A 21,289-nucleotide genomic window follows, 5' to 3' on the forward strand; every position below is an offset into this window, starting at 1 on the left:
TCCCTGCTTCCATTTGTTCAGTGATGCCATGACTCTGGAAATGATTCCTCATGGTCTCCTGTTTCCACAAATATACTTTACTTTGTGAGACAACTACTTCTGGTGGAGCGTCTGATTTAACTTTCCAGGAGGGAACCCACTTCAGTTTGGGTAACACACCCATACTAGCCTCTTTGTGCCACTCTTTACCCACCCCCCAATCACTTCTCTTCTCTGGGCCTCAGTTTCTTCATCTGTAAAATGAGCAGATAGGATGAGATGGACTTCAAGGCCCCTTCCAGAGCTACCCCTCAATGATTCTACTATGTGAGGGATGCATGGTTGTGAGCACGGGTTTTTACCTGCATTAAAACTTGGTTTGGCATGTCATTTGACACCCAGAATCTATCCTTACCTTCTTCTAATAAACCTCCCTGGACTATAGATGTTGGAAAATTAAATACTACATTTCCTAGATTCCCTTGAACATTAGGTTCATCCATTCAGACGCCCTTGCATGAGGTTTAGAAGGTGGAAATGAAACAGGGGCCATTTTCTTGCTGCTATTGGCTATTTTCTGATGACCAGTAAGATAGAGGAGACGTGGGTTTTCTGTAGCAGTGTTGCAGTGTCTAATGGCCAACCTTGTGGGTGTCAAGAGGCAGGTTAGAGGCAATGAAGTGGCTTCCTATTCCCTGGTTTGCAAATAAGATCCAAGTCTCCTCTAGCTTATATGGCACCACATGAAGAAAAAGGTGCCCCTTCTGGGAAGACACAGACTGTGAGTATGTCACTTAGGGAGTCAAAAATGCGTTTGTGCAAAGAAAAATCAGCACCTTCCTCTTGGTGGAGGCAGTCCTACATCAGGGTATGTGGCTTGGTGAGTAGAGCATGGGCTTGACTTCAATCTCCATTTATTCTTCATCAAGAAAACTTTGTATAGTGTACAACCTGTACAACTATACACAAGTGGCCTTGACTACAATTGTGTGGTTTTTCAACTTAGTAGTTCCAAGGGGAGCCTCCTGATTCCTCACTTTCATGGCTGCAGCAGAGGCTCCACTAGTGAGTTAATTTGGTAGTGTTAACAGAGCCATCCTTAGAGCTCTAGCCTAGCCAATAGTTTTGTACTCAACTAATTCACAGCTTAAAATACATAAAGTAGTTTTGGTTTCCTGCCCTGACACTGTCACTCATAGGGTATGCTAACTTATTTAAACTTCAGTGAACTAGCCTGTACGATGGGTAAGATAATGCCTACTGTGAATAATGAGATAATGCATATAAAGTACCCAGTACATACAGGGCCTCAGTGATGACATCTGTCACCATTATTATAATTCTAGGGACTATAAAGAGGTAAAATATGAAATACAGACTGGCCCTGCCCTCTAGAAGTGAAAACTTATTGGAAAGATAAGACTTTGCCATGAAACGATAAGCAGGGCAATGAATGATGAAGGACAAAGGAGTGGGACAGAATGTCAGGGTTCCAGAGGAATTTAGGGGAGGGAACTATCCCAGTTGCCTCCCAATGGCCACCCTTGTTGAGCACTTTCTATGTCTAAGGCATTCCTTACAATCTCTGCACTCATTAGGTACAGTTGTCCCCCTTTGCAGGTGAAGAAGAGAATGACTTGCTCAGGGTTACCTAGCGAGAAAATGTTAGAGCTGGGATTTGAACCAGGTCCATTTACCTCTAGTAGTGGGTTCAATGATGAACCCCCAAAGATATATCCCTGTCCTAATTCCTGGAACTTGTAAATGCTGCTTTATTTGGAAAAGAGGTCTTTGTAGATATAATTAAATTAAGAATCTTGAGATGAGATCATCCTGGATTTACCAGTGGGTCCTAAATCCAATGGTATGTGTCTTCATAAAGGAAAGAAGACACACAGAGAGGAAAAGGAGATGTGGAGACAGAGGCAGAGATGGGAGTGATGTGGCCACAAGCAAGGAAGCCAAGGAAGGTCACAGCTACCAGAACCTACAAGAGGCAAGGAAGGACTCTCATATAGAGCCTCCAGAGGGAGTGCAATCCTACCGACACCTTGATTTCAGACTTCTGGACTCCAGAACTGCAAGAGAATAAATTTCAGTTGTTTTAGTCATCCATTATAGGGTAATGTACGCAGCCCTAGGAAACCAATATACCTCCAGAAGCCCTGAACTTCCTGCTAAGCTGGGAACTCCTTGGTTCTCCTGACTTCCTTGTCATGTCCCTCAGCTGTATGCTGGATCCCCTTCCTGGAAGGTGAAGAGGCAGAAGAAGGAATGAGATACAAGCACCAGCTTCTAGCAAGTCTGACATCCTTTCTTCTCAGAAAGGGGGAGATTGTGTAGGTAGTGATGAGGGACATTTCAAAAAGCCAAACAGAAGCCATACTTTCCCCTATACAAACCCAATAAGTGTGATTTGGCCTGAGGTAACCACTGTCACCCCACTGATCTGATGTAACTCCTGTCAAAATCAAAGAAACAGCCACGCACCTGCTCAGCTGGCCAAGGATTCTCCTCCTTGGAGAAGCAGATGTCACAGAATCATGGGATTTTAGAGCTGGGAGGAACTTCAGAGTCATGAGAAGTTTCACATCTTGGTGACTACTGTTACTACAGCTACTATATCGGTTATCTATTGCTGCAGAACAGATGACCCCAAAATTTAGCAGCTTAAAACAACAAATATTTATTATCTCACACAGTTTCTGAAAATCACAAATCCAGGAACAGCTTAGCTGGTGATTCTGGCTTAGGGTCTCTCATGAAAGTGTGGTCAAGTTATCATCCAGGGCTGCAGCCATCTGAAGGCTTAACTGGGACTAGAGGATCCATTACTAAGATGGCTACTGTCAGAAAGCCTCAATTCCTCACTGGCTGTTGGTTGAAAGCCTCAGTTCTTCACCACGTAGGCTTCTCCACAGGGCTGATCACGACAAGCTGCTGGCTTCCCCAAGAGAGTGATCTGAGTGGGGGATAGCAGTGAAGGAAAGAAGCCGTAAGTGTATTTTTTAAAAACAGCTATATTGAGATATAATTCACATACCATATGCTTCACCATTTTCAACTGTACAGTTCAATGCCTTTTTTTATATTCACAGAATTGTGCAACCATCACCACAATTAACTTTAGAAAGTTTTTATTACCCCAATAGAAACCCTATATCCTTTAGCTATAACCTCACCATCATCTTGTATTTGTCTGCTCAGGTTGCAGTAACAAAATACCATAGACTGGGCAGCCTAAACAACGAAAATTTATTTTCCCACAGGCTGGGAAGTCTAAGATCAAGGTGCTAGCCAGTTTCGTTCCTGGTGAGCGCTCTCTTCCTGGCTTGCAGCCAGCTGCCTTCTTGCCCTGTCCTCACATGGTGAAGGAGAGTGAGAGAGCTCTGGTGTCTCTTCCTCTTTTTATAAGGGCACCAGTCCTGTCAGATTAAGGCCCCTCCCTTAAGACCTTATTTAGCCTTTGTTATCCTTTTGTTAATGCTATCTCCAAATACAGTCACAAAACTGCCCAAACTCCCACAGCTCTTAACTGGTGGAATCCAGCAGAGTCTGAGTGTGGTACACTTTAACCCGGTGATAGAAATTTTGACTTAGCCTCACCCATGGGGCCCAGGAAGGTTGGAATCCTGATGAAAAAACTTCCTAGGATTCTGGGGTTCTTTCCAGTTTTAAAGTTGTATGATTATGGGACAAATCTACTTCTCCAAGGACGATAATCCTTGTTGGTACAACTTTCTTGCTTCTTGATGACTTAGTTGACACAACAGGATCTGCTTTCTCAGGACCAAAATAAGCAAATGGGATCAAACTTGGTGCTATTCTTTAAAAAGGACACTAACAAGGGACTTCTCTTTCCCAACCCTTGGGCATTGTTTTAGGAAGATGTAATGCTTGGAGCTGTCACAGCCATCTTGTGACCAGGAGGGGACAAGCCTGAAGAGAAAATCCAATATACTAATGAAAGCAGAGGAGAAATATGGAAAGAACCTGGGTTTTGATAGTATTGTAGGGCCACTAAATTAATTAACTACAAAACCACCCTGCCTCTAGGATTCCTGTTATGTGAGACAATAAATTTCCTTATTGTTCAAGCCTATTTGAGTTGAGTGTTTTTTATATTCACCAAAAGTGTTATGAATGATAGATCATTGAAAAGTCATTTCCCTTCCTTCCTGTAATCTCCTTTTAAAAATATTTCTCTTGAGATCCATGTGTTATCTAGAAGTGTGTTGTTTTATCTGTAGGTATTTTGGAATTTTCCCATTATCTTTCTGTTGCAGGTTTCTAATTTAATTCCACTGTGCTCTTACAGTATACTTTTTGTGATTTCTATTTTTTAAAATTTGTTGAGATGTGTCTTATGGCCCAGAATGTGGCCAATCTTGGTGAATGTTCTGTGTGAGCTTGAGAAGAATGTAGTTATTGGGTAAATATTCTATAAATGTCAATTAGATCCAGTTCATTGATGGTACTGCTCAGTTCAACTATATCCTTACTGATTTTCTGCCTATGGATCTGTCACTTACTGATAGAGGAGTGTTGAAGTCTCCAACTATAAAGGTTGCAGTTTTATCAGTTTTGCCTCATGTACTTTTTTTCCCCGAGGAAGATTAGCCCTGAGCTAACATCTGCCAATCCTCCCCTTTTTTCTGAGGAAGACTGGCCCTGAACTAATATCCGTGCCCATCTTCCTCTACTTTATACGTGGGATGCCTACCACAGCATGGCTTGCCAAGCGGTGCCATGTCCACACCCAGAATCTGAACCAGTGAACCCCAGGCCACCGAAGCGGAACATGTGCACTTAGCTGCTGTGCCACCACGCTGGCCCAATGCCTCATGTATTTTGATGCTCTGTTGTTAGGTGCATATACTTTAATGATTGTAGTCTTCTTGGAGAATCTACCCCTTTATCACTATGTAAAGCATGATTTTTTTGCTGGTAGATGTCCTTGCTCTGAAGTCTGCTTTGTCTAAAATTAATATAGCTACTTCGGCTTTCTTTTGATTTGATATGTTGAAATCCTAACCTCCAGTGGTGATGGTATTAGGAGATGGGGCCTTTGGGAGGTGCTTAAGTCATGAGAGGAGGACCCTCATGAATGGGACTAGTGTACATTCAGACCACAGCAAGTTTGAAGTGGATTTCTTGTACACAACATTAAGTTAGGTCTTGTTTTTGTTTTTGTTTTTAATCCACTCTGAAATCTCCTGTCTTTTAATTGGTATATTTAGACCATTGACATTTGAAGTGATTATTAATATAGCGGATTAATATCTACTATATTTGTTACCATTTTCTATTCATTATCCATATTCTTTGTCTTGTTGTTACTGTAGTTATTTTTTTGTTTTTTGTCTTCCACTCTTTCTGCCCTCTCTGGTTTTAACTGAGCATTTTATATGATTCCCTTTTCTCTCCTCTCTTAGCATGTAAATCATACTTCTTTTTTCATGCACCTTTTTTAGTGGTTGCCCTGGAGTTTGCAATATACATTTATTTGCAACTAATCCAAGTCCACCTTCAAATAACACTATGCTGCTTCACAGGTAGTACAAGTACCTTAGAACAGAATACTCTCCCTCCCATCCCTTAGAATATTACTATCATTTATTGCACTTTTCTGTAAGTTGTAATCACCAAACACATGTTGCTATTATTATTTTGAACAAATTGCTATCCGTTAAATCAACTGAGAATACGAAAAATAAAATATTTTATCTTACCCTCCTTTATTCTTTTCCTAATACACTTTCTTTCTTTATGTATATCTGAGTTTCTGACCTATATAATTTCCCTTCTTTCTGAAGAATTTCTTTTAACATGTCTTGCAAGGCAGGTCTACTGGCAACAAATTTCCTCAATTTTTGTTTGTCTGAGAAAGTCCTTATCTCTTTTTTACTTTGGAAGGATAATTTCCCTGGGTACAGAATTCTGAGATTTTTCTTTCAACACTTTTAATATTTCACTCCATTCTATTCTTGTTTGCGTCGTTTCTGAAGAGAAGTCTAATGTAATTCTTATCCTTGCTCCTCTACAAGTAAGATGTTTTCCCCTCTGGCTTCCTTCAAGATTTTTCTCCTTGTCTTTGATTTCCTGCAGTTTGAATATGATACACCTAGATTTGTTTTTTGGTATTTATTCTCCTTGGTGTTCTCTGAACTCCCTGGATCTGTGGTTTGGTTTCTGTCTTTAATTTTGGAAAATTCTCAACCATTATTAATTCAAGGATTTCTTCTGTTCCCTTCTCTCTTTCTTCTCCTTCTGATATTTTCATTATACATATGTTACACTTTTTGCAATTGCCCCACAGTTCTTGGCTATTCTGTGCATCTTTTTCATTCTTTTTTTTCTTTCCTTTTGAGTTTTGTAAGTTTCTATTGGTACTTCCTCAAGCTCTTCTCAGCCACATTCAGTCTACTGATGAGCTAACAAAGGCATTCTTCATGTCTGTTACAGGGTTTTCTATTTCTAGCATTTCCTTTTAATTCTTTCTTAGAGTTTCCATCTCTCTGCTTAAGTTACCCATGTAGTGCATGCTGTCTACTTTTTCCATTAGAGCTGTTGGCGTATTAATCGTCGTTATTTTAAATTCCCAGTTGATAATCCCAAAATCTCTGCCATATCTGAGTCTGGTTCTGATGCTTTCTCTGTCTCTTCAAAGTGTGTTTTTTGTCTTTATTATGTCTTGTAATTGTTATTGAAAGTCAGATATGAGGTACCGGGTGAAAGGAACTGAAGTAAACAGGCCTCTTGTGTAAGATTTTATGTTTATCTGGCTAGGAGTTAGGCTGTGTTTTCTGTTTACTGTTTGCTGTAGCTGTAGGTGTTTGAGGCTAAAATTTCCTCTGGTGCCCTTGTTTTTGTCTCCTCTTGTCCTTGGGTTTTCCTAGAGAGTTCTTCTCAAATAATGTCTAAGACATGCAGTTCTTTCATTTGGATTCCATCATTGTTATCCAGGAATGCTATTGGTGAGGTGGTAAGGTGCAGGGGGAAGAGATTCTATTGTCCTATGATTAGGTCCCAGGGGAGTCTTTTAGTGAGGCTGTGCCTCTGGGCTGTGACCTTCACAAGTGCTTCTCTGTTCCTCCTCGTGTAGTTGCAGTCGAGGGCAGGCCTTGTTATGAAGAAAAGAATGTTCTGGGTGTATTTCAAAATGGCTGCCCCCACCCCAACAGAAGCACAAGAGGAGTTTTCTTTGACCTTTGCTATGAGAACCTAGTTGAGCTCCTGGAGGTAAAACTCATGACAGTGCAGGGGACCCTTAAGACTGGGCCCACCTGGAGGTTTTAACTCTCAACTTTGTCTCCACTGAGCCTCCAGCAATTTGTCAATTACAGTTTAAGTTTTCCTACCCTAGTGCCAGCTCCAGAGGTGCACTCCAGTAAAATGTGATTCTCTGTGTCTATCTGTCTGTCTCTTCAATTTTGGAAGCAGCAGTTTGCCCTGCGACCTCAATCCTCTGAAAGATCTAAGAAGAGTTGTTGATTTTCAGCGTGTTTAGTTTTTAACTTGTTAGAACAGAGTGATGACTTCCAAGCCCCTAACATGCTGGACAGGAAACTGGAAGTCTACTTTGTTTTTTCTTTTTAACATCCCCTTGCCTCCCATTCTTGGCCTTATGGTTTGGGCAAGATTTATCTCACCCCTAGATCCAAGGGCAGGCCCTAATTAAGTTAAGCCTGTCAACGTATCCCATTCCCCTTGGTCAGTGTGATTGGTTCAGATCCAATGGAATATGAAGAAATGTGTGCTAGGGCTTCTGAGACAGAGAAACTTCCTCTCTCTTTCACTGGGATTTGCTAGAAAAGATGTTCTCTTCTCCCCTGGATGTGATGCAGAGGATTTGAGGTCAGGATTTAGGATACAGCCTGAGGGTAAATTCAACATCATAGAAGGTGGAATGGTGTCTTTCCTAGGGCTATAAACACTACCCTGACATTTGTGATAATAATTTCCTGCTTGTCTTTATAGATTCTCATCTATATATGGGTTTCTAAACAATAGTCTGTGACTTTGCCTGATTTTGGACCTTATAAAAGTGGAATTGGACTGTATGTATTCTGTCTTGTTTCTTTTGTGCTACAGTGTTTGCAAGGTGCATCCCTGTAGTCGCATATGGTTGTAGTCAATCGTTCTGTTGCTGCGTGGTATTCCACCGTTTGAAATACTATTAATTTATATATCCATTTGACTATTGATGAACTGATTGTTTCCAATTCTTGACTACTACAAACAGTGGTTCTAGGACCATTTTGTACTCATATACAGGTATGTGAATTTCTAGTGAAATTTTTGAGTCTTTATCTTTTATTCCACCCTGTGAGAATCACTGCTTTTTAGAACTACCAGCCTATTCCCAATCATTTAGTTGGACTCTTCCTAATTTTACAAGGGCCACCTGAGGCGAAAGGGGAGTGGTGACTGGCCTGAGGTCACTCAGGCAGCTCGTGGCAGAACTTAGATGACAATCAGGGTCCTTTCCAGATGTAGTCCACTTCTGGGAACCGGAGCAGATATGTGGCTGCCAAAGCTGAAGGGACTTGGCAGAGGGGCACGAGGGTAAGATGTGTGAGGCATTAGCCTCTAGTGCAAAGTTTAAGGGGCACGAAAATACTCGGATCAAGATAAACAATACTTTGGTGCAACTTTTTAAAAAATCAGCCAAGTAAAGCCACTGCCAGCCACCTGTTTTTGTAAACAAGGTTTTATTGGAACCAGGGCCATGATTAGGGTGAGGTGAGTCAGGCAGGGTCGTGAAAATGCTGGGTTGAATCCCGTCTTTATTTAAAATTTAGATATTTTTGTTCACCCTGAATTTTTTTATTAATTTTGATTTTTTGAAATATTGCATTAAAATATTTATGTTGATTACTTAGTTTGGGGTGCCCGCTTAAATTCCGTGCCAGAAGCCAGCGTCTCACTCGCCTCACCCTAATCCTAACCTTGCATCTCGTCCCTTCTCAATGTGGCCGTCTTAAACCTCCAGCGCTTTCCAGCCCGGCTCCCCATCACCGCCTCCTTGACCCTAGGGAGCGCTGTAGTCCAGCCCTCGACACGTCGTTCCCTCTTTCAATTCCCAGGTGACGCGCGCGTCCGGGAGCCTGGGGGAGGAGCGCGCTCAAGGCCGCGGGGCCTGGGTGCCCGGCTGAACGCTCGCTGCGGTGATCTGGCTTAACGGTGGGCACAGGGCTCTAGAACTTCTCGCTTGAGGAAAGCTCGCCCCTAGCCGTTTCCTCTCTAGTTGAGGACTGGGATGGCGGTTCCTACGCGGCTCTTTGTGGTGTGCTCACTAACTACTCTGACCGTTTCGCCCCCTTCCCAGGAATGCCAGGGCTCAGATGGGGAAAGTTTTTTGGGAAGTGAGAAGCAAGCAAGACGGGCCAGGAAAAGAGCGCCCCCTGGCCGAGGCTGGGTAAGGATGCTCGGGGCCCTCAGCATCCCACTCGGGGGCGAGGAGGACACCCTCATACTTGGCTTCCGGAGCTGGGGTCAAGGCACCTCCTACTCCCGGCGCCCCTTGCGAGTGACTACATTTCCCAGCAGGCCCCTTGGAGGCTGCCAGCGGAGGGGCCTCAGCGGCGTCCTTTTGCCGAGCCCGGCGCCCTGCTGCGAGGACGCGGGCTCGGAACCCTCGTGATCTCTCGGTGGTCGGCCCTCACGGGCCTGGGGCTTTCAACAGCTCCTTAGATGGCCTTCCCGGAGTTGGGGTGTGGCCTTATTTGGAGAGTGGGGGTGACTGGCTCGTCTCCACTGTGCAGGAGTCTGGCGGGTGTGGGATCTCTCTGGGTAAGAGCTTGCGCAGGGCCGCAGCCCGGGCCTGTTGCCTCCTACCTGGAGCAGGGCGCATTTCTGAAAACACGCCTCTGCCGAGGCCTTTTGATGGGACGCTCCGTGAACCCCCGCAAGCACTTTGGTTGTACCAGAGGTAGAAGGGGCAGGACAAGCATTTCCACTGCCCTTTACAGCTTTCCACCCTCCGTTTGATACTGGCCCTGATATCAGTTTCCCTACATATATGTGGTTAAAACCAAAGCACTCCTTCCCTGCTTACTCCCTGGCTTCCTGCCTCCAGAATCCACTACCCACCATGGAGACAAATGGCCAAAGACAACCACCTGGATTTGTTATCTCCTCCTTGCTATGGGCTGGTGGGAAAGCTGCGACCAGCAAGGCGCTATGCTCCCCCTCCCTTGCCTAAAACCCCAAATAAAAACCCTTCCTTGTAGGTTTTCAGGGAGTTTGGGATTTCAGCATTAGCTGCCCTTTCTCCCTGTTCAGCGCTGTGCAATAATAAAATTCCTGTTTTCTCCCACTACACCTGGTGTCACAGATTGGTTTGCTGCACAATGGGTGAGTGAACTCACTTCAGGTTTGATATCACATTCTCATCCTGGAGTCCAGTTATTGGGTTAGCTAGCTCATCTGACAACTATTCCTCAAGCAGCGCTTACTGCACTGCAGCCCCTCCCCTAAGAATCTAGGCCTCCTGCTGCTATTCCCAAGGCCTCCCCCTGGATTCTGCGTTTAACACGGCCCCACACACACACTGGCATAAACACCCGCCTCCCTCGGGTCCGGCTTTCTCAGAACTCTGCACTAAACCACTGAGACTAAAAGTGTGTATATCCCCAGCCCAGAGACACTCATTTAGGCTTAGATGATTTGGTGATAGATTTTGATCATGTAATATTGAGTCCAGCTACAGAGTGCTGCACCCTCCTCAGTTCAGTTCAGGGCCTTGACCTTAGTTTATTAGTATCCTGGACCCATTTCTCAGAAGGAAGGCACTGTAGTGAAAGAAGGATAAGCTGTGGTTACTGAGGATAAACTGAGCTATCCCATTAGTTCAAAGGTTCTCAGTCTTGGGTGTATGTTACTATTATCACTCCTGGGTGCAGCCTGGGCAAACGAATTTTTAAAAAATAATTCTAATGTGCAGCCTAGGTCGAGACCCATTGCTTTAACCCATAGGGCAGACAGGATGGGGCCTGGGATGACCAGAAACACTGGGCCAGGCACCTTCAGCTGGGAGCAGCCTCAAGTTTTTATCCCAGTGTGCTGCACAGATTGTTTTTAGTGTTTTCTCTGTGTCCCATAGTGTGAAAATAATCGGGGAGCCCTGCCCTACAATAAGAAATAGATCTGACAGACTTGTCAGATAATTGGAAGAAAGGCAAAACAACCAAAAAGACCAACAGGAAACACAATAATAGCAGGAAGAGGTAAGGAAAGCCTGGACTAGATTAGTGACAGAAAATGTAGGAGGGGACAGCTGTGATAGTCACAGAAAGAATGATGGATTATGGTGGCTAAATAGATAAAAGTTTGACAGCCTGTGGCACTTTTAATTGTCACAGGCTAATTGCACTAACATGTCCCAGCTGACTCCCAGAAGAGAGTTGCCAGGACTGCTGTGGTCTTCCTGTGGCCCTCAAGAGCATGAATGGGCCGGGGTCGTTGTGTCTGACCCATCCCAGGCACTAGCAAATTAAACGGCAGCTATTCCTAATATAAGAAGAGCTTCTGCTTTGTGGAGACCAGAGGCTTGCTTCTGTGGAGCAGCAGGTGTGCTCCTGGGGATGATACCTACACAAGAGTTTCAACAGGGAGAGACTAAGCTCTGTGCATGGCATGAAGATGCTCATTAGAGCTCTCTCTATAATAATGATATATTCCAATAATAAAGAAAATGAATAAAATCTGGTATTTGAAGCAAAAGAATTGTATGTAACCATTAAAATATCATTATGAAAGAATATGAATGAACCAGCAAATGTACATGAGTAAAATAAGAGTGCACATCTTTTTAGAAAGCAAATTTAGATTCAGCTTTGCTTGGAGTAGTTGCCTCTTGCTCAGTATCTAAACTGTGATTATAGAGTAGTTAAAATATGTAGGTATGTTGGCAAACCCTGAAGAAACATGCAAACGTGAAAATATTTTCTTAGAGCAGGTGGAATTATGGAGGAAAGGGGTTTTCTTTTTCAAAATTGTCTTAATGAGAGGCATGGTAACATAGAAATTAGGAGGCAGCTCTCAAGCCAGATTGTTTGAGTCCTGGTTCTGCCACTTACCATATGGATGACCTTTGGCAAGGTTAGGACCTTTCATTGCCTCCATTTCTTCATCTGTAAAATGGGAAAATAGTCTCTATCTTAGTGAGTTGTTGTGAGGTTTAGTCAATATATGGAAACTCTTAGAACAGTACCTGGCACATAGTAAGTACTCTATAAGTACTAGCTATTTAAACTGTTATTGTTTTACTTATACTTTAATAAAATCTTTTAAAAATAATTGGGCAATCAGCATCGATACTCCTGTCTACCCTCCACATCTTAGAAAAAGCTTGGCATATCTGTGCTGACAGCTTTATTGAAGTGACATGTAATAAAATGCACCCATTTTAAGTGTACTGTCTGATGATTTTTGATAAATGCATATACTAGTGTAACCACCATCACAATCAAGATATATGACATTTCCATTACCCCTCAAAGTTTTCATGCCCTTTAGCAGTTAGCCACTCCCTCCCCCACCCAGCCCCATAGATCTGCTTTCTCCCCCTATAAATTAGGGGTTTTTTTGAAGATTGGCACCTGAGCTAACATCTGTCACCAGTCTTTTTCCTTCTTCTTCTTCCCCCCAAAAGTCCCCAGTAGATAGTTGTATATTCTAGTTGTAGGTCCTTCTGGTTGTGCTACGTGGGACGCCACCTCAGTATGGCCTGATGAGTGATGCCATGTCCATGCCCAGGATCCCAGCTGGCAAAACCCTGGGCCACCAAAGCAGATTGTGCAAACTCAACCTCAGCCACAGGGCTGGCCCCCTCTATAAATTAGTTTTGCCTATTGTCAAATTTCATATAAATGGAATACAGTATGCACTCTTTTGTATCTGGCTTCTCTGGTCTAGCATAACTTTGAGATTCATCTATTTGTTGCATGTAACAATAATTGTTCCTTTTTGTTGCTGAGTAGTATTCCATTATACGGATATCCCACAATTTGTTTATCCCTTCACCAGTTGATGGACGTTGGATTGTTTCCAGCTTTTGCCTATTATGAATAAAGCTACAATGCAGATTTGTAAAAACGTCTTTGTGTGGACATGTTTTCATTTTTCTTGGGCAAATACCTAAGAGTAGAATTGCTGGGTCATATGGTAAGGGCTGTTTAATTTACTGTGAACAAACTATCAAACTGTTTTCCAAAGTGGCTGGATCATTTTACGTTTCACCAGCAATGTATGAGCATATCAGTTGCTCCACATCCTTGGCAACACTTGGTATTGTCAGTCTATTTAATTTTAGCCATTCTAGTGGGTGTGTAGTGGTACTCATCATGGCTTTTAATTTGCATTTCCCTGGTGACTGATGATAGCACATCACTTTTAAATAGTAGCTCACTCCTGGGGAAGGAAGGAGAGAGATGAGTCAAAAGAAGTTTCACCATTTCAAGTTTAGATGTCCAAGAGAGTGAAAACTAATGCCACTGACAGAGTGAAATTGGGAGTCAGCAATTATTTGGCAGAGGGATATTAAATCTGAAGTGATGGCAGAGCATTAAGGGGGAAGTATCCAGGGAGCAGCATGAGTTGCAGGCTTGGAGCTCAGGTAAGAGGTCAGGGGCAGATATCAGTAGAGCTGTGAAGTGAAGCACAAGCAGGGGGGCCCAGAGAGTGAACCGAGGGCCAGGGATCAAGTCTTGGGATTCAGAGAGGCCAGAAGCAGTGTCCCCCAGTCCTCATTTCCAAGTAATGGGAAACCTAGACTAATAGCCTCGATAGGCCTAAAAACAGAATTAGCATACTTCTATATGAGCCACTGGGATATTTACTAGTCTTATTGCAAACTCTCATCTTGGTTAATTTGATTTTTGAGATTTAAAATTACAAGTTTACCTATAGCCTCTTTTTAAAAATTAGACTTTCCAATCTTGTCTGTGACAAATTGTTTAATTATCTTCTCGGTCTGAGTGGCTCCCTTCTGTTAATCACCTTAGCCAATAAAACACTAATGTCTTTTCTTCTGCTGTTGAAGTTGATTCTTTCTTGATGGTTTGTGCTCAGATGTTCCAGGCTAATATGAATGATCCTTCCTTGCTATACTTTCATTCAGGATGAAGATGACAAAAGTCCAAGACAACTAAAAATCTTGTAACCCCAAGTGATGTTTTAAATTAAATCTTACTATCAAGACACACTATTTGATTCTGAAAGCAAAATCTTCTTTACAGAAAACTATCGGTATCTATCTATAAATAGAAAACTATTTATAGAAAACTATCTTCTGTGGTTTATTCTCCCTCTCTGGAGGGAATTATGGTGCAGGAATCTGAAATCTCCAATTTCTTCCACAGGAATTGGGAACAAGAATGAGGACAAGTTTATTCAAGAGGAAGGGCCCAGTAACAGAGAACATCAAGGGATATGCCCAAGAACAGTGTCATCTATTTCTAGACTCAATCTCAAGAAACTTCAGATGACGTTGCCAAGAATCTTAAATTAGAGAAATCTCAAGATAACTCCTTGAAAATTGGAGGCTGGCTACCACTCCCACACTGTGAACTCACTGGTCACGGGAAACCTGTGCCTGGTGCAAGACCCTACAGCTGCACCCACTGTGGCAAGAGCTTCCGGCATAGTTACTCTCTGACCCATCATCTTCGAAGTCATGCTGGTGAGAAGCCTTCCCCCTGTCCTGACTGTGGAAAACGTTCCAGCCAAAGTTCCAACCTCCTCCAGCATCAGCAGACTCACCAGGGAGATGAGCCCTACAAGTGTGGGGCCTGTGGGAAAGGTTTTGCTCAGAGTGCATCCCTCATCCAGCACAGAAGGGTCCACACTGGTGAGAGACCCTATCACTGTCCCCAGTATACAAAGACCTTCTGTGGAAGCTCCAACCTCATTACGCACTAGCGAATCCACTCTGGGCAGAAGCCATATATCCGTGGGGGATGTGGCAAGGGCCTTACAGTCAGTTCTCTGCTGCTGCCTCACCAAGGAGTGCATACTGGCCTGAAGCCCTATGTCTGTCCCCAGTGCATTCTTGCAGATTCCAGATTCCAAGTTCACCCTCCATGGTGAACCAGAAACAGTCATGGCTGCCAAGTTTCCCTGTTCTGAGTGTGGAAAGAATTTCCCAGCCATCAGCAAGTTCCTTCAACACCAGCTCACCCCTACAGGTGAGAAGCTTTACATCTGCTCCAAGTGTGGGAAGCGCTTCACCCAGAGCTCCTCCCTGATCCGGCATAGAAAGAGCCACTTAGCAGAAAAGCCACACCTGTGTGTAGAGTGCGGCTCTGGCTTCAATTACCCTGTCCACCTGGTCAACCACCAGCGGATGCACTCAGGGGAACGGAATTTGGCTTCTCTGAGTGCCAGGAGTGCTCCTGTGAAGCCTGGAAGTTGACCAGGCACTGGCAGACTGCCCAGCTGGCAGCTCACGAGGCTGGGAGTGATTGGGCCCAGAAGCTATACAGGTGTGGGACTTGTGGGGAACAGTTTGGCAACAGGCTGCTCTGAAACAGCACAAGAGGACTCATAATATAGACCAGCCCTACCAATGCTACCAGTGTGGCCTTGGCTTTGGAGAGGGCACCACACTCCTTTGCCACCATCAAACCCACACTGGAGAGAAGCCCTGCCAGTGTCTTCCATGTGGGAAAGTTTTCAGCCGGAGATCTAACCTTGCCAGACACCAAAGAACTCATGCGGTGCGGCCCTAGGTGATCCCTTTCTTTGGTAGCCTTGCAGGTGGACTTGGGGATCAGCGACACATTTCCTTCCTTCTCCCAGTACTATCTGTGAAGGCCTTTCTCTACTATCAGTCTTCCTCAGAAGTGCTGAATGTTTGGGTTTGGTTTTATTTTCTTTTTCCTGAATCCTTCTCCTCTCTCCTTTCCCTCAAACCTCACAGTTTGCAGAAGGATTTCGGGATGTGGTAGGTGAAATGCAAAAGTACTGAAGTACGGGCATGCCCTCAGTTTGGCCAAGGATAATATTAAGTGATGTCTTAATATCAGTGATTAATAAATTATTTCTCTTATGCTTTTTAAAATGTTATTTTAAAAATTATTTGTTGGTTTTCCCAACAATGTGCTATTAGAGTGAAGAAAAAAGGCCGAGTTCCTCTATGAGAATTCAAACTGCAAAGAAGTCCTTAATATCCAGTTTCCAAGCTTGCTCCCCGAGTCCTTGATTCCTCTTTCTCTCATTGCACTGCACCTCCAGCTCGGGTCCCATCAGGCACCGCATCCTACTTCTTCTGCTTCAGAAAGTTTTCTCAAGTCCACTCTCTCTTCTCTGTTGCCAGTGCTTCTGCCTGAAGCGCAAATCCTTGTCATCATTTGCCTGGATTATTGCAAAAGACTCCTAATCAGCTTCCCCTGCTTCCAGTCTCTGCATTCTGGCTCATCATCCATAGAATCCACTGGTTAAACTTCTCTCTCTTTTTTTTTTAACTTTTTATTAAGATTATGATAGTTTACAACCTTGTGAAATTTCAGTTGTACATTATTGTTAGTCATGTTGTAGGTACATCACTTCACCCTTTGTGCCCTCCCCCAAACCCCCCTTTCCCTGGTAACACCAATCAATTCTCTTTGTCTCTATGTTTAACTTCCACCTATGAGTGGAGTCATACAGAGTTCGTCTTTCTCTGTCTTGCTTATTTCACTTAACATAAGACCTTCAAGGTCCATCCATGTTGTTGTGAATGGGACGATTTTGTCTTTTTTATGGCTGAGTAGTATTCCATTGTATATATATACCATATCTTCTTTATCCAATCATCAGTTGATGGGCACTTAGGTTGCTTCCACATCTTGGCTATTGTGAATAATGCTGCAATGAACATAAGGGTGCATGGGACTTTTGGAATTGCTGATTTCAAGTTCTCTGGGTAGATACCCAGTAGTGGGATGGCTGGGTCATAAGATATTTCTATTTTTAATTTTTTGAGAAATCTCTATACTGTTTTCCATAGTGGCTGCATCAGTTTGCATTCCCACCAACAGTGTATGAGGGTTCCTTTTTCTCCACAACCTCTCCAACATTTGTCACTTTTTGTTTTGGTTATTTTTGCCATTCTAACAGGTGTAAGGTGATATCTTAGTGTAGTTTTGATTTGCATTTCCCTGATGATTAGTGATGGTGAGCATCTTTTCATGTGTCTATTGGCCACCTGTATATCTTCTTTGGAGAAATGTCTGTTCATGTCTTAAACTTCTCTCTTAAACCTCAAACTCCAACACTAAATCTGAAGTCACTCCCCTGCTTAAAAGCATTGGTGCCTTCCCCACCCCCACCCCCCACCTCCACCCCAAAATGGCCTGCAGAATAGAGTTCAAATGCTTCTGCACAGCATCCATGGCTTCTCAGTTTGGCTTGCCCAACCTCTGCAGCTTTACTGGCCATGGCCCTTCACACCTCTGGGTCTTTACACTTGTTTTATCTCCCTCAACTGCCCAGAATATGCTTCCCCCTTCTCTGTTGCCTAAACTTATCCTACTGATCACGTGAGCCACAGCTCCACTGAAAGCTTTCCCAAACTCTCAATCACACACTTGGTGTGGTAACTGCTGAAGTGGCATAGTTAACCATCGGAAATGTCTGATCACACATCTGTCTCCCCCAGTAGACTGAGCTCCATGAGAGCAGAGACTCTGATACACTGCCTGACTCAGCAAGTGCTCAGTAAATATTAATTGAATCAAGGAACCACTTCCAATTGCTCAAGGTTTTTATGCTAAGACTCAGGTTTCTTTGATCCTTGTCTTCCTGAGATACAGCGTGGACACACTTGGAAAGTTAACCAAAGTGACCACACTTGATCATTGATTCACCTCCTGTTCAACAGTTCCGTGGTTATTTCTATAGTGATAACAGAGAAAAGCAAGTGAAAACAGTGCTGTTTACTTGGGTCCAGTACATTTCATCCATACATTTGTAGTAATGAGATTACCACACATTGTCAGGTTGGTCTCATCCAATTTTCAGCAGCATCAGTGATAGTACAGAAAAGCCTTCAAATGTATTTTCAGTAATCAGCATTTGTGGTGGCAAAATACTGGTTTAGAAAATATCTAAGATTAATAAGTCACCATTTGGGGGCCTCTTTATATATCAGTTGGCATAGTGAACACAGCACGTAGGATGTGAGATGAAGGTCTCATAATGGGAGCAGAAACTTCAGATTCTTGCCCAAGGTATAACCGCTGTCTGGGCTTGAGTTACACGAGTCATGAGGCCAACTGAGCACCAGTGCACCTGGCTCAGCTAAAATCTTGTGTCCCAGCATTAGATACATATTCCAGAGAAATCAGATTGCAGCCGATAGATAGATTGATTGATTGATTACTGAGGAAGATTGGCCCTGTGCCAATCTTCCTCTATTTTGTGTATGGGACGCCACCACAGTGTGGCTTGATGAGTGGTGTGTAGGTCCATGCCCGGGATCCAAACCCATGAACCCCGGGCCACCAAAGCAGAGCATGCGAACCTAACCACTATACTACTGGGCTGGCCCTGTATGTAGATTTATTTTGATACATAACACTACACTATTAGGAAATGGAAGAAGAAAATAAAAGTACAAAGACTCAACCATGAAACTTTTAGCAAGTTGGACTATATCTCAATATGTAATTTATTTGACTACATTTTAACAAACACTAGATGCCTTCACCTCAAGAGGCCATTCAGTTGAACTCATTAAAACCATACATACTCCAGAATGTTTATTAAAGACATTTCTATCTATCATATCAAAAGAAGGCAAAAAACTTTCAATAAAACATGGATCATAGTACAGGGGAACAGAAATTGAAATTTTGCTGGTGAAAGTTTAGAGATCTTTGAAGCTAGAGGTCCATAGCTTCAAAGAAAATGTTTAGCAATTAATGAAGACTTAAAATCCCAACTCAAGCTGCCTTTTTGTTATTTCATGTAACTGAAAAGCCTAAGGATACAGATCTTTCTCAACTCTGGCACATCTTGATCCAGGGGTTCAAATAATATTAACACGGCTAGATCTCTCCCCATTTTTCAGGTATGCTCTGAAAAATGATTTCAATATTGGCTTCAATCTGAGTCTCCAAGTCTAGCTGAAGTACTACTGTGTCTCCATAGTCCAAGAAAGAAGTCCCAAAATTGAGACTCATGGACCTGTGCCCCTCCCAAACCAATCACTATGGCCAGGAGAACGGAATGCTCTGATTGGTTAGGCCTGGGTCATGTGGTCCCTCTTGGAGCTGGAGGAGAGAGTCAACCCCACCTGAACTGAAAATGACAGGTGGTGGAGGTGATTTCACAAAGAAAAGCTGGGGTGTTATTATCAGAAGAAGAAGGCATGGGTGTGTTGGACAGATGACACAAAACAATAGATGTCCACTATAACGAGATTCTAGCCCCTCTTTAGACCGTATCATCCTACTGTCATTAGCCCACTGGTGGCCTCTACTCTGATTCTGTCTTATCTCCAACTCCCTTTACTGTTCACCGTAGCTAACCCATGTCCTGTATCATCATTCAGTTGTCTTTCTGGGACAATGCCAATTTCAAATATTCTGTCCTAGAGCATCCATAAATAAAATTAATATTTAGTAGATCACATGTGGAATTGATCTTTGCTTTGGAAAATATGATCATGGTATGTAACAGCCCAGGAAAGAGGCACAGGAGAAACTGACTCGGAGTCATACCCTTCACCACCAACAGCTGAGGAATGTCTGAAAACGGGCTAGGATGCTACTCACTGGGGTTTACCTAACAACTGGTAAGGTTGTTCTTCTTTCTGCCGAAAGCAAAGAAAAACCTAAACCTCTAGAAACTGGGAGCTTTGGCAGTAGCCCAATTAATTAATTGTATGAGTGAGAACTTGTGAAACAAGGTGAGTAGAAAGACTGCAGGAGCTGGCTCTGCACTGCCTCTACACAGTGATCAGCCTAGAAAAGACTGCCGCAACAGAGGGCTCTGCGTACCACATGAGGGTGACAGCAGCAGAGATGGGAGCAACCCTCAGGGCACTCACCAAGTACCAGCAAGAAAAGCTCTTAGTGGGAACTTCCAAGCTGAGACAAAGGGATGGGAATCCCCAGGGAACTATTTGGCAATGACCAACAAACTCTGCGTGGAGAGAGGGGAGCCTAGAACCTTTCCAGGTAAAAACACCACTCTTTATTCCATTTGTCAGGTTTGTGGCTGTCCAGCATCTTTTGAATACTCTTCCTATATTTGGGGATTTTCTCCAAGATGCAATTCCTGCTTCCCTAAGGCAGAAGCTGGAACTCAATTTCTCAGCCTTTCTCAAAGCCAGGACCCAGGCAATGACGTAGGTGTTGCCAGTTCATGCCCACGTGATTCTCTGATTCAGAAGAGAGCAACTCAAGGATGCAAGCTTCATGAAGAATCCATTTTCAAGGAGGGGGTGAGGGTGGAAGAATCTGGCTTTCCAGGGCAACAGTGATGAAGTTTTTGGCATCCAGTGTCCAGCAGTGGAACCGTGGTGGTGTCTCACTGCAGCTGGCCCACAGACTGGTGTGTTTCTGCCTGTGTAGATCACAGGCTGCTCTGGCCACACCAGGGATACTGTGAGCTACCTAAGATTCTCAGTTGCTTATCTTTGTGTTTTGTTTTGCTGTTGTTGTTTTGCAGGGAAAGATTCACCCTGAGCTAACATCTGTTGTCAATCTTCCTCTTTTTTTTTTTCCTCTTCTCCAAAGCGCGTGGTTGTATATCCTATTGTAAGTCGTCTTAGTTCTATGTGAGCTGCCGCCACAGCATGGCAACTGACAGATAGGTGACATGGTTCCGTTACCAGGTAACGAACCCAGGCCACCAAAGCAGCGAGCACCAAACTTGAACCTCTAGGCCATCAGGACTGGCTCTTGCTTATCTTTTTAAAACTAGTTAGAGTGAGTTCTGTTCTTTGCAAAGAACTGTGGCTAATACATATACCGAGCTACTGTTAGGTGCCAGACTCTAAGCTGGCATATTTCTATGTTACTTTACTCAAACTTCATAAACATGATTTAAGGTACACATTATTATACATTTTACAGATGAAAAAACTTAGATTCGAAAGGACACAATTCAGTCTACAAATATTTATTAAAGGCCTACTGTGTGCCAGCCACTGGGAAGACAGTATTGAAAAAAACAGTTCCCTGCAACAATAAAAAGAAAGGCATATATTGTATTTTAAATGTCCGCTTACCAAAATAAGAGGCACAGTATAGCAGCTGTCTGGAGAGAAGGACTTCATGCCAGTCAGGCCCCATTTTAAATATAGAAAACCCCTAAA

General features: G+C 43.3%; 1 protein-coding gene and 2 long non-coding RNA genes across 3 annotated transcripts; 2 read left to right on the forward strand and 1 right to left on the reverse strand.

Annotated features, from left to right (window-relative positions):
- Nucleotides 1-2,804: 2,804 nt before the first annotated feature.
- LOC139040178 (uncharacterized) lies at nt 2,805-21,257 on the reverse strand. Its single transcript, XR_011494180.1, has 3 exons — nt 21,203-21,257; nt 12,063-12,116; nt 2,805-2,941 (listed from the first exon to the last, which is right to left on the reverse strand). It is a non-coding gene; the product is annotated as an uncharacterized lncRNA (long non-coding RNA).
- On the forward strand, nt 9,069-10,302 carry LOC139040177 (uncharacterized). The gene is made up of 3 exons (XR_011494179.1): nt 9,069-9,165; nt 9,311-9,400; nt 10,061-10,302. It is a non-coding gene; the product is annotated as an uncharacterized lncRNA (long non-coding RNA).
- On the forward strand, nt 14,516-15,855 carry ZNF843 (zinc finger protein 843). Its single transcript, XM_070485375.1, is given in 7 exon segments — nt 14,516-14,741; nt 14,744-14,827; nt 14,830-14,912; nt 14,915-14,961; nt 15,028-15,170; nt 15,582-15,649; nt 15,651-15,855. Coding segments are annotated over 7 exon segments (570 nt in total). The 5' UTR covers nt 14,516-14,659; the 3' UTR covers nt 15,714-15,855.
- Nucleotides 21,258-21,289: the final 32 nt, after the last annotated feature.

Source organism: Equus asinus, chromosome 14 (genome assembly GCF_041296235.1).
Source record: "Equus asinus isolate D_3611 breed Donkey chromosome 14, EquAss-T2T_v2, whole genome shotgun sequence".
NCBI classification, from domain to species: domain Eukaryota; kingdom Metazoa; phylum Chordata; class Mammalia; order Perissodactyla; family Equidae; genus Equus; species Equus asinus.